Source organism: Prosopis cineraria, unplaced genomic scaffold, assembly GCF_029017545.1.
Source record: "Prosopis cineraria cultivar Desert tree isolate PC_DT_omini unplaced genomic scaffold, ASM2901754v1 PC12, whole genome shotgun sequence".
Lineage (NCBI taxonomy): Eukaryota > Viridiplantae > Streptophyta > Magnoliopsida > Fabales > Fabaceae > Prosopis > Prosopis cineraria.
This window is the reverse complement of record NW_026555343.1, coordinates 42,765,916-42,778,714: the sequence shown is the minus strand read 5'-3', so window position 1 is coordinate 42,778,714 and position 12,799 is coordinate 42,765,916. Positions and strand designations below refer to the sequence as shown.

Here is a 12,799-nt window from a genome sequence, read left to right as displayed (position 1 = left end):
AGGACTAGTTTCAAGGATTGAATCACATATTGGTGTATCTAACATGGGTAGTTTGTGCATTTAATTCTAAGTGATTAATAGGTTCTAATCACTATCACCTAGTCTGATGGTCACTAAGATAGCTTCACACACCAATTGAAGAAGACAATTGAATTTAAAACTAGGTAAGGAAGAACAAGGATGGATGGAAGTGGTGGAATCTAACTTTAAGAAGCTACTTTAATACTTGGTTGATTTCTACATGTTTTCTCTTCATTTGTTTCATATTAAAATCAAATATAAACATGTAAATTCTCTTTTAAACTCTTCAGTTCAATTTTGGAATTTTAATTTGTCATAATTATTCGATGATTTGGTTACAAAATGCTTGCTCCTTGAGAATAAAATGACCTAGGGCGCTCACACTACTACACCTTAGCTTCTTTTAAAAGCTTGACATGACTTAAGACTTTTCAGTTTTCTATAGAGCCAAGATATAAAAGTCAAGAAGATGCATCTTAATGCTTGGAACCAAATCAACAAGCCCAAACAAGACGGAGGTTGGGTATTAATGTTTTGAGAAGATAAAATGAGGCTTTCATTTTGAAATTGTGTTGGGGTTGGTAACTCAATTGAAAAAGATATGGGCCCTTGCTTGAGAGCTACATATCGGTTGTAATTATAGCCCTATTCCTATTCTTTGTAGGCTTCAAGGTTCCTCTTCAACATAGTGATCCATTGCAGAGGTATGGGATTCTTTTATAAGGGGTTGGGGAAGAAACGAAAGATCCATTGGTTTTTGTGGGATAAGTGGTCACCACTAGATAGACCAATTATTAAGTTTGCTCTTGATCCAAATAGTGCCAACTCATTTGGTCAAGTTATGGATCATGTACTTTCAAGTAGTCGTTGGAATATGAAGTATTGGTAGGCCTTAATACCTCCTTAGGTAATACCATGCCTTTGCATACCCAAATTGCCTGTCACTAATGCTGAGAGCTATTTGAGCTGGAGAGACCTACTTTCGATGGGAATTCCTAGTTAAAAGTGCCTATGCATTTATTTCTAATATAATGGTGACAAATAGTTCCTCTCTTTGAAGGAAAGTTTGGAAGTAGCAAATCCTAAGAAAATTAAGTTCTTCACATGACAAGTTTTTCATGAAAGATTTGTCATTAACTCACTCAGAGTCGAAAAAGGATTGTCAAGGATATCCCTGTACCCTTTTGAGTGCGATTATGAAAAACATGTCATGCATATTTTGAGAGATTGTGAGAAAGTTAGAGAAGTGTGGTAAAGTTATTTTGAATGCTAACTCTTTTTCTAGTTTTTTTCATGGTAATTTACAGGATCGGCTTAATTGAAACTTGAAGCACAACCGGGCAAAATGGAGTTTGGCTCGTGGCCTTAGGCAAAAGTTTATGCTTTGTCTTGCTGGTTTTTTTGGACCTCTCGGTGTAAATTTGTCTTCGAGAGGGAACACACTATCTGCTACCGAGGTTATTCACAAAGGCAATTATCTGCTGCTGGAAAGTGTTGTTAACAATGAGCTGTGGCGCAAAGTCTTCCAGGAGCTTGCGCCACAGGAAAGCGTTTGGACTTCTCCACCCAGTATTGTGATTCGTGTAGATGTGTTCAGCCACAAAAGCGTGCAGCTTGCGGCGGGGTCCTTCGTAATGGCCATGGCGATTGGATTATGGATTTTAAACAAGATTTGGGCTATTGCTCTGTTACTGAAGCTGAGTTGTGTGCCATAAAATCAAGTCTAATGGTGTCCAAGCAACTTGGATTTAGAAAAAAATCCGACTTTTTTGAATGAACCCTAAGATTAGTTTGGTTCCACAGGTTCCTCCCATCTGCTTGGGAAGATTTTTGAAGGATCAGCATTTAGCTCATCCTCGCCTGACCGGTTCTGGTTATGCTGCTTAGATGTTTGCAACCCTTTAGTCTTTTTTTTTTTTTTTGATACATATAAAAAAAGAAAAAATAACAGTCCTCTGAAATTGAAAGGAACTGCCGATCAACTTCGGATCATTAACCAACGTCGGTTTGAACAATCTAACAAAAGCTCGACCGAATGATGATGATAAAAGATAGATATTTTAAGTTTTCCTTTCACCCATCATCTCTTACTCTAACCTACCAGCTACAAAAAAGAAATATATGATGATAACATTTACGAGAGGTGACTTTAACGTGATGGACCATAAGTAAAATAAAAGCGTGAATTTTTTGCGCAGATCGAGTTTATAAAAAACATCAATAAAACCAAAACTATTGAAGCAAAAACGAAGAACAAGAATCAGTTCGATTCCGAGTTCAGAACTCACCGTGCTGAAATTTTTTTTTACTGATTTAATATTAATCAGTTCATCTGATTGTGAGTGCCGAAATTTTTTAAGGAAAAAGATCTATGAAGTTAAAAACAAAATTCAGGGGACGTTTGTGTAATTTACTCCATATATATTTACTCGAGCTTGAATTACCTATAAAACAGAGCTGTGGTAGAATTAGAATAGCTGCATACTGATTTATTGATGTAGGAATATTTGATTAATCATGTGACATTTTTGTTACTTCCTGGCCTATATCATATACTGCAAGGAATTTTCCAAAAGTGTTACTTATTCTAGTTTCTACTGTACGCACAATAATCCGCATATGGAACAATTGTACATATTAAGTTAATCAAATTCACAGTTAAGATATTTCATACACTCCTAACCAAAGCTTGAAATCAAGTTTCAGGATCCAAAGGCTAAGACTAATAATTCTGTGAAAAAGGTAGAGGAAGAGAATGAACATCGTGATTTGGCACAAATATAGAGTTTCGAAAGGAGAGCAAGTCAGATTTTCAGATGCCACAGGTTTCTGTCAAGTAATCATAATGTTCCAAAGGGCAAAGGAATGAAGGCGGAGAAGCCAAAAAGGAATAATAGTTTATTTAATGAGTTTCATTTCAGCTTTTGACTTTCAGTACTGTGCTACCAAACTTTTATCCGAAAGCCTCTTGTTTGCTGTCTTTCATGTTTCAACTTCAAACACCGGCCCTTGCCTTTCCATTATCCTCCCTTTTTGACTTATTTATAAATTATTTTTATTAATTTTATTAATATCAATATAATAAAAGTGTAAAAAATAAAAATAAGTGAAATTTTAAACATAACTCTTAAATAAAAAATAAAAAATAAATCAATCATATAATATTATTTTTTATCTTTCTCTCTCTTACTTTTTAAAAGTAATCTGAGAATTTTAATTTGAAACAAAACAATTCCATCAACAAATGACTTATAAAATAGATTAGATTATGTTTTTAGAGAGTGACTTATATACTGAATCGGAAGAGTATTATTATTATAATACAGACCTCATTCTTGTGCTCTTCATTAATCTTTCTTGTTTTAATCTTCCCAACATTCCATCTATATTATATATTCAAATACTTGTTCACTGTTAGAGACAACAATGCATGCTGTGTATATCTTTTTCTTTGCCAAATGAATCTGTTGGTTATTTAAGTTTATTTTAATTATTAATTTGGTCTCTCTAATTTAATATTTTTTAATTTTATCTTTTAAATTTATTTTAATTATCAATTTACTCCTTATTATTTGAAAGAAGAGGGTAGCACTATTTAAATTTGTTGACTTTGGTAGCAGAATATTGAATTAGTAACCATGCAAATTAACAAAAAGAAGTGTAATTATTTATGGTAGAAAAAAATACAAATTCAGAAACTTAAAAAAAAATCAAAATCCAACATAAAGGAGTATGTAAATAAAAAAATAAATTAATTTGAGGGTCAATTTATTCTTATTTAGCTATATATATATATATCAAATTATTATTATACTTTGCATATCATATTAAGAGTTAATTTATGTTTTAAAAACTAAAATAGTAGCGTGGTGATTTTAAAAGACGTAGCTCAACTGATGAAACTAATTAAATTTTAGGAATTAAACTGACAGGAAACAAATTATACTAAAAATTTGACCAGTAGCACCTAATGTGAATATCGGTTTGATCTGATATTGTATTTTTTTTATTATTAATTGACAATTGATGCGATGGGCCAGTACTTGAACTTTCTTATATATATATATATATATATATTTATATCTGTTAACTGCCTCAGCTTACTCTCTCTGATGCATGAGCCAGGTTGACTGAAAAGGTGAAAATCCATGTTTCTGAACTTTAAAAATATTAAAATAATAGATAATTTCACCATCAAAATATCCACGTATACTTAAAAGTTTCTGCCAGCTGTGCTAAGAAGAAATTTAGAGATTGAAACATGAATTAAATGAGAGCAAGAGCTTAAAAAGGAATTGTGAAATACGTGAGGCTGTGGCGAAGCGGAAGGAGGACAACTAGAAGTCAAAGGAAATGAGGCTTATTTTGTATGTTTGGTTGGACCTTCCGTTATCTATCTTGCTCTGTTCCTCACGTCCCTCGAATCTCTCTTCGATGCCATGTCCCAACAAAAGCAAACTTCAACACTAATCTCTCCCCCGTCTCATCAACCTTGCTTTTTCCCTTTTGGTATGTTATGTATTTAATCCTTCTCAGCTCTGTTCTCCCTCATTCTCATCCCTTCTCCTCTTCTTCTCCCTCTCTTCTTCTTCTTCTTCTTCTTCTCTCTCTCTCTTGTCTTTGCCACTGCTAGAAACTAGAAAGTTAAAAAAGAAAGAACCATGGCCAAAAGCGGCGGAAAGACGAGTAGCTCTTACTCTGCTGAAGGTGAATCTTCCTCTCTTCTTTCTTATCGCTTCCGTTTTAGTACCGATTCCAATTCTGGGTTCTACCCTTTTTCGGTTTGAGTCTTCTTTTGACCTGTCTTACATCCAATTGGTGAAAAGTCCATGAGACATTTTGCATGCAAACCTTGTCCGATATATCACTATGGTTTTGAGTTTTGTCCTTCTGCTTCTATTTTGATGCTATGTTCGGTTCGGGGTTTTTTTCCCTTCCTCGGTTAAAGTTCTTTGAGTGATTTTGCATGCAGACCTACCTTTCTCTACTCTTCCTCTTGCTTCAATTCTGGATTTTTCCCCTTCTTCGGTTCAGATTTTAATTTGGCTTCGCTTCCGTGACACCTGGTTGATAAAGTTGTATCAGAGATTTGCATGCAAGCCCGCTCTGCTATATATTCCACTGGCTGCAACTTTTCATTCCTTTTTCTGGTTTTTTCTTATTCTTTTTGCAATTTTATACCCGATCCAATCCTGACTTCTTCCTTGTCTCTCACTGGTCTCTCCATCCTTCACTTCGGTGGCTGTTTGATTCAAGTCTTATGAGAGGTTTTGCATGCAAGCTATGGTTCTGATATATACTTTCTTAACTTCTTTTGACAATTTTCTATATTCTTTTGTTTTCTTCCTGTTTGTGTCCTAGTGGGTACCGTTCCTGTTACCTGAATCTCATGATCAAACATAATTTTTTAATTTCTCAAGTTTCTGGAAAGAAAAATAAAACTTTGACATGCCAAAATTTCCATCTTTACTGATTATTATGAGGTCGTTGTTGGCAGAGGTGAGTAGCATTGAATGGGAGTTCATTAACATGTCAGATCAAGAAGAAGATCTAATTCACAGAATGCACCGACTTGTTGGAGACAGGTAGTTAAATCTTGCTTCAAAATCAATCAATATCCTTTTGCTGAAACTTTTGAGCTACAAAGTGTGATGAATGTCAACATGCATTGTGGTCTTGTATAACAATATATCTGCATCTATAAAGCTGTTGAACTTTGAAGCAGCCATTAATGAATCTGAAATATTCGGAAAACATAAAACAACATTAATTGTTGTGAGCATGTGCGTGCATTAATGAATGCCTGTGTTGTGTGAAATGCAGGTGGGGCCTGATAGCTGGGAGGATTCCAGGACGAAAAGCTGAGGAGATTGAAAGGTTTTGGATGATGACATATGGAGAAGTGTTTGCCAGCAAACGAGAACAACTCAACAGACGAAGCTCTTCATGTTAATCATTCTTCATTCCTTCTTTTCTGTTTTTCTATCTTTCTGCTTTTCAAATCAATACCGTCATACTCTGACCCACTTATTATGGCTTGCATGTGCTTTATGGTTACATACATCAATCTACTTCTTATCTATTTATATATGTATATATTTTTTGGTTTTAAGTTCTCATCCATATTTCACTACCCTGTAAAATCCTCTCATTCTTGCGTCTCTCTCTCTCAATCTTTCTTTTTTGATAGAAAAAGCAACAAAACTATAACGAAACGGGGAAAAAAAACAGAAAAAGTAAACTAACAGTCATCTTCATGGAATGGCCTTGTAATCGCGTGCTCGATCCTGCTGATAAATCCTTCTAATTCAAAAAACAACAATCTTTAGAGGTGCTTAAGACTCGAAAGTAATGAGTAAACACACGATAATGAGGCTAGATTTTTTCTTTTTAATCCTTCGTTCAATAGAGTGAAAAAAATTTTCACTGCTGGTGAAGAACATTTACTCGTACATTAGATTTTATGTTATTTATAGTTCTTCTAAATATTTCATAAAGACTGTATTGCTACTTTTAAGTTTATAGAAATTTTTAGTCCTATGAGTAAATTATGTAAATTTCTTCTTATTTTTGTTAAAATTATATAAATTAATTTTAAATAGAAGTAACGCAAATTTAAGTTCAACAAAATTTAACTTACTTTTTGTTTAATTTCCAAAAAAATTTTTTGCGTTAATTTAAATGATATGATGATAAGCTTTTTTAAAAAATAATTTTTTTAATTTTAATTAAAATAAAAAATTTATGAAATTTCTTATATGAATAAAAAATTTATGGACTTGTATAATTTATTTTATAACTATATTTATTCCTCATGCGATGCATGAAATATTTTAATATTTAAAAGGTAAAAATAAAATTAAAATATAAAAAAATTATTTCAGTCTACTTAGAAATTAGAATTAGAATTTTTTATTTTTTTAAAATAAATGTAAATGAAAAATTATTTTATTTTTTATATACATATTAAAGATATTAATAATAAATTATTTTATTTTAAATGAATTGTCCCTAGGATAAATATATGCCAATTTTCTATTCTTGTGCTCTTCTTTTAATCAATACGAGAGAAATTTTGAAATTAAATTAAAAATAATTTTACTATTAAGTTCTGCCCCATATAATTTAATTTTTTACTCGTCCTCACATAATTAATTGGAGAATATAATTTATCACTCAATAAATACTATTAGATCTATTATTGTTGCTCTTATAAATTAAAAATCTAAGTAACAACTTCTTATTTATTATGTGTTACTCTCATGCATAATAAAAAATATAAACAATGTTTTAATTCCTCATCTCTTTCAAATTAAAATAAATTATCTTAATTTCTTTTAGAACATGTTGGCCCATTCATCGCTCTAGGAAAAATAAAAATGCACTATAATAAACTATATACTATAATTTATGTCATAACAATATTTATAAATCATAATTATAGCCAAAATTAAAAAATACATAAACTAAATTAGTCATAAACATCAACTTATCTTACCTCAACCCAACTTATTTTATAATGTTACGTTGTACATATATCAAATATAAATAATAATTTCTCATCCTTGACCGTATTATTCTCACATAAATTAAAATTTAAAAAATAAATTTTTTTATTTTATAATTTTTTCCATGTATATGTTGATAGCATAAATAACATATGGAACTGTGTTTATTAAAATCTATATGTCAAATATTTATTTTCTTGTGCATATTAAAAATATAAAGAATAATTTTTATTATTTCATTAAATTTTAAAAATAAATTGTTTTATTTTATACATTTTCTATGTATATATTAAAACATGAATAACATATATACTCCGTGTATATTAAAATCTATGTATAAAAAATTCTTTACCCGATGTATATTAAAAATATAAAAAAAAATTATTTCGTGATGCACCACCTTTGCATAAATTTAAATTTAAACAATAAAGCATTATTTCCTCAATTTAAAAATATAAAATATTTTTTGAGGAGTTAAATGTTAAAAAATATAAAATATTTTTAGCCTTTCAAAATATAATTATTGCCTTTTTTAAAAAAAATATCCCTAATTAATAAATTATTTTATATTTATTTTAAGATAAAATACCTTATTAAATAGGAGTAAATATGAAAAGATATAGTTAATTTGAAAATAGATGTGAGATTTGGTCAAAATACCTTATTATATTTTTGAATGGAGAGAGTATATTTTATAATTTATTGTCTTACGCATATGAAGAAAGCAACAAATTATTTTATTTAAAAATTTTTATTTTGTGTATTCCCACAGAAATTAAAATTTAAATAAACTTATCATTTTTGTTTACTTTATATTTTATTCTACGATTTATTATTTTATTCATATAAAAATATAAGGTAAAAATTATAGATCCAACACCTATTATTTTTTCTATAAGTCTCATATTCATATCAATTTTACATTATGAGTCTTGCACCTATTTTTATTACAAGTGCTATATGATATTTTCATCCCACTATAAATTTATGGCCAGATAAATACTTTTTACATTATTATCTTATACATATAAAATATATAAGTACCAAATGATAGAATTTCATACCTATTATTTTTATTATAGATCTCATATTTGCCATTATTTTTTCACTATAAAACATATACTATTGCGAGCCCTGCATAATAATCTCTAAAAGTATAAAAAATAATAAGTACTCCTACTGTAGATCAATAGTGGGATGATGTATTTTACAATATAGAATGATGATATACAGTTTTATGATTTTTTAAATTATTTAATTATCACTTGAGGAGAATCGAGAACGTAAAATTTTCTGTAGAAAAATTTGTAGAAACGGATGTTAGAAATTTTTGATTTTAAATATATAATGTTCATTATTTTTTATATTAACTAGATATATAGTCCTTTCGGTTACATGAATACATGGAGTTGGAGATGGAGTTCGAGGGAGCGATTTTTATGATTTGTAATTTCGTGTATAAAAAATGTGTTTGTCTATGGGTATGATATGCGAACTAGCTCCTCAGATATTCAGTTTGAAAAATGAGTAATACAATAGATAACTTGTAAAGAGTGAGAGTGTTGTAGATTTTATATTTGATAAGTTATCATGGATTAATGTTAATTAAACTGTGATAAGAATTATTAATCCAGCAGCTGAACGAGTTCGTCTAATTATCTAATAATAAAATATTAAAGTAGATTTTCGGTGTCAAACAAATATCAAGTCGGGTTGACATTAGTGATGTTTGTGGGAAAAGAAGTCTCCATTAGACAAAGCATAAACCTTGCTGCACGCATATATATAACACCTTATCACGGACCAGAGAATACAGTTAAAATATAGGAAAATCTCAATAAAATATTAATATAATAATCAGATTTTTCAAATTCTCATAATTTTTTTAAATTTTTTAGATCTGACATTAATAATTTTAAATTATTTTTTTAAAATAAAAATAATGAATTTGGCTTCATTTTTAATCACAATTTTTATTTTAACAATAATAACTTTCGTTATGTAAATTGTAAAAATTAAATAAAAAATTATAATTTTTTATATAAAATTTCTTTCATGATTGATAAACCAATTTTAAAATTAATTCTAATCATAATTTTTACTTAAGCAATTACAACTTTGATTCTGTAAATTATAAAAATTAAATAAAAAATTACAACTTTTTATGTAAAATTTCTTTTATAAAGAAGTTTAAGTTTTGAAAATAACTAATCACAACTTTTATTATATAAATTGTAAAAATTAAATAAGAAACTATAACTTCTCACATGAAATTTATTTTATCATTAAAGTCCAATGTCTGAAAATAACTAATTACAATTTTTATTTAAGTAATCACAAATTTTAATCTGTGAATCATAAAAATTAAATAAAAAATCACAACTTTTCATATGAGCAAGTTATTTTTTTATTATTTTAAAAAATGGATAATTTTTTCAATTAATTTAAAATTATTAATGTCAAAAATATACCTAAAAACTTCAGAGAAATTATGACATTTTGACAGATTCAATTATCATATATATATATATATATATTCCGGTGAAATTTTTTTGTCATTTTTCCTTAAAATAAATAGATATGTTTGAAACTACTCCCTCCATCCGTATTTATACAAGAGGTTGTTTAGAATCTTCTTTTATCTCTAAATATAATAAATTGTCAGCATATTTTTTAATAAATAAATCATTATATCCTTGTTACATTGAAAAGGAAAAAATTAGTGCTTTCATTAATTTATTTTTAAAAAATAAATTTATTTTTTATTTATAATAATTAGATACAAAACTAAAATGTTACTGTGTTTTTAAATAGATAACTAATTTGTATTAATTTTTATAATTTAATTAAAAATATCCCATATATAAAGACAACGGGAGTGATTTCATTTAAAGAATGTTCATATTGATTGTTTAATACATGGTGACTGTGTATTTAATGATGCTAAATTATTAAAAATGTAAAAGGAAAATTTTAGTGGACACACCACACACGAGACGGGAAGTTGTTTCTTGCACTTAGGTTCAGAAAAAGACTCGTTTATATTATAAGGAGATTGGAGGCAGCAGTGTTTAATGCGGTTGACATTTATCCTATAAAAATATGAGTTTTATTTCACTATATTTCCCTTTTAATTTATAAGATATTTTTATACTAATAAAATTTATTAAATATATTATATAGTTTTACATTTTTAAAATAAAAATATAATATAGGTCATTTGTAAAAAATTATTTAAAAAAAGATGATATATGAGAAAGGACAATATCAAAATAGTATTATTAATAAAATATTAATTTTATAAAGCGTTTTATATTTTATAACATCAAATTTTTTTTTAAAAAAAGTATTTTATGAATTGAAAGAAAGAGAGAGTACTAGTACATCTCTATAATAATGCAAGATCTTTGTTAGTGAATAATGTTTGAATATCGATATACATGCTCTTTAAACTGAAAAGTGTGAGGTACGTCTTTACTGTGGTAAGTTGGGACAAGTTACTTAAACTTTTTCACTCCCTTTCCACCCGCCACATTTGTCCGCTACCACCTTTAATGCTGTTTCAAAATATTTGTCCATTCAGGTGGGGAAAAATCAATGCAACTTTAAATTTTTTTTCCCCTCCTTTCCTTTATATTGGTGATATAAAAGTCAACGGAGTTAGACTTTATTTTCTCACACACTTTTACATTAAAATTAAATAGAGGAATCCAAAACCACTTTTTAAAAGTCTGAACTTGATTTAAAAAACAAATTTAAAAACTAAAAAAATAGAAAATTTTCTATCTTCAGAGACAGAAGAAGTAAATGAGTCTTACGAGAGAGAGAGAAGGGGGGGGGGGGAGAGATGTAACTAAGTGTCTATCAATGATTTTTGATTAATTTGAAGTCGTTTGTCACGCATCATTAAATATTAATTAATAACTGAGCATAACAAGATTTTTTTTTTTATTTGAGATGCACATAGTGAGTTTTTTTTTTAATGAAATATTCTGCTCGTTTCACACGCCGAACACGCATTATTCATTTTTCCTCTTCCACTTCTAAATGACTCGACTCGCGGTTTTATTTATTTATTTTCCCTTAAAAAGTTTGACTCACCGTTGGAGTACCATCCTAACTAATTTATTTTATTTTAATTTTAATTTATCGACATGATTGCAGTAACGTAGAAGTTTGCATTTCTATATTCTTTATTGTAATATTTTATTTCTGTATATTTTGTATTCTATATTAGAAAAAGCTTTTTTATTTTTTTATTTTTTATGTTTGGCAATAAAGAGGGCAAGGCGCATAAATTAATTCTGCAAAGAGAGGGGGATTCAGATGCCATACAATGATGTTGAACGATGTGAGGAGGGCCACTATCTAGAAAAGAGGAAACGGTTTCCAGGAAGATGATAGGAGGGAGGCATACAATGTTTGATGGTTTTTTGAAAGTTGGATTCAAAGACATGTTCCTCCATATCCAGAACACATTAGAAAAGCTTTGTCATGTGATTCCGGTTTAAATGTTTACAGGAAGGTGTTGGAGAAGACTACTGTTGCTAGAGCCCATCATTTTTGAGATCCCCATCACATGAATGGCCTGTTCACGTAACATTATCAAGCCCATCAAGTTTCTCATAGCTGGATTTTGATCCAACTTTCTACCCAAAAACATTTCCTCCAAATCTATTTATTTTTTGGGTAAGTTTTGTATATGCGTCAACATCTAAAAAAATTAAAAGAGGGGGGGCAAAGTAACAAGCGTTAGTCTTAGTGCAAAGGATTAAACATGAATTTTTTTATTTCAGTCCGTATGAATATAAAAACTGTTGTTGGGAGAGTTATTTTTAATCGGATCTAATCAAGTAAATATATAAAAAAAGAGGGGGAGCGAAAAAGTTCCTCGGAGTGGCCCAGAATCCGAGTAATGATTATCCCTCGGATTAAAAAAATTAAGATAATTAGCTTTTGAAAAAGCAGGTACTCTTTTTTTTTTTTTTTGACCAGTAAAAAGCAGGTACTAATGACGCTAATTTTGTGGATTCCTAACAACCATGTCATAATTGACACATGATAATGCAACCAAAATACTAATTGAAAATTCAAAAGCAAGTCGTAGTAGTGCTCCTTCGACAAAAGCATTAATTAATATCAATATAACTAAAAACTATGAACTCTTTTGGGCAACTAAAGAATACATGTACCTAATTACTTATAGGTGGCGTTGGGTGCTGTAACAGTTAAAAATTAAAATTTTATAGTGTAACTAAAAAATAATATAT

The 12,799-nt window shown here is 29.0% G+C and overlaps 1 protein-coding gene across 2 annotated transcripts; it reads left to right on the top strand.

Annotated features, from left to right (window-relative positions):
* Window positions 1-4,436: 4,436 nt before the first annotated feature.
* LOC129287439 (MYB-like transcription factor ETC3) lies at window positions 4,437-6,111 on the top strand. 2 transcript variants are annotated; one of them, XM_054923588.1, is made up of 3 exons: window positions 4,437-4,530; window positions 5,519-5,606; window positions 5,845-6,111. In XM_054923588.1, exons 1-3 carry the CDS (start codon window positions 4,461-4,463, stop codon window positions 5,972-5,974), a joined length of 288 nt encoding a protein of 95 aa, XP_054779563.1. In that variant the 5' UTR covers window positions 4,437-4,460; the 3' UTR covers window positions 5,975-6,111. The 2 variants fall into 2 exon arrangements, with proteins under 2 accessions (XP_054779563.1, XP_054779564.1); XM_054923589.1 differs by lacking the exon at window positions 4,437-4,530 and adding an exon at window positions 4,603-4,728.
* Window positions 6,112-12,799: the final 6,688 nt, after the last annotated feature.

What these genes read in the sequence shown, in the direction of transcription:
- LOC129287439 (XM_054923588.1), top strand. Translation starts at nt 4,461, where the DNA reads ATGTCCCAACAAAAGCAAACTTCAACACTAATCTCTCCCCCGTCTCAT. An exon ending in ACCTTGCTTTTTCCCTTTTG is followed by an intron (nt 4,531 to 5,518) that starts GTATGTTATGTA and finishes CGTTGTTGGCAG; the next exon opens with AGGTGAGTAGCATTGAATGG. An exon ending in CACCGACTTGTTGGAGACAG is followed by an intron (nt 5,607 to 5,844) that starts GTAGTTAAATCT and finishes TGTGAAATGCAG; the next exon opens with GTGGGGCCTGATAGCTGGGA.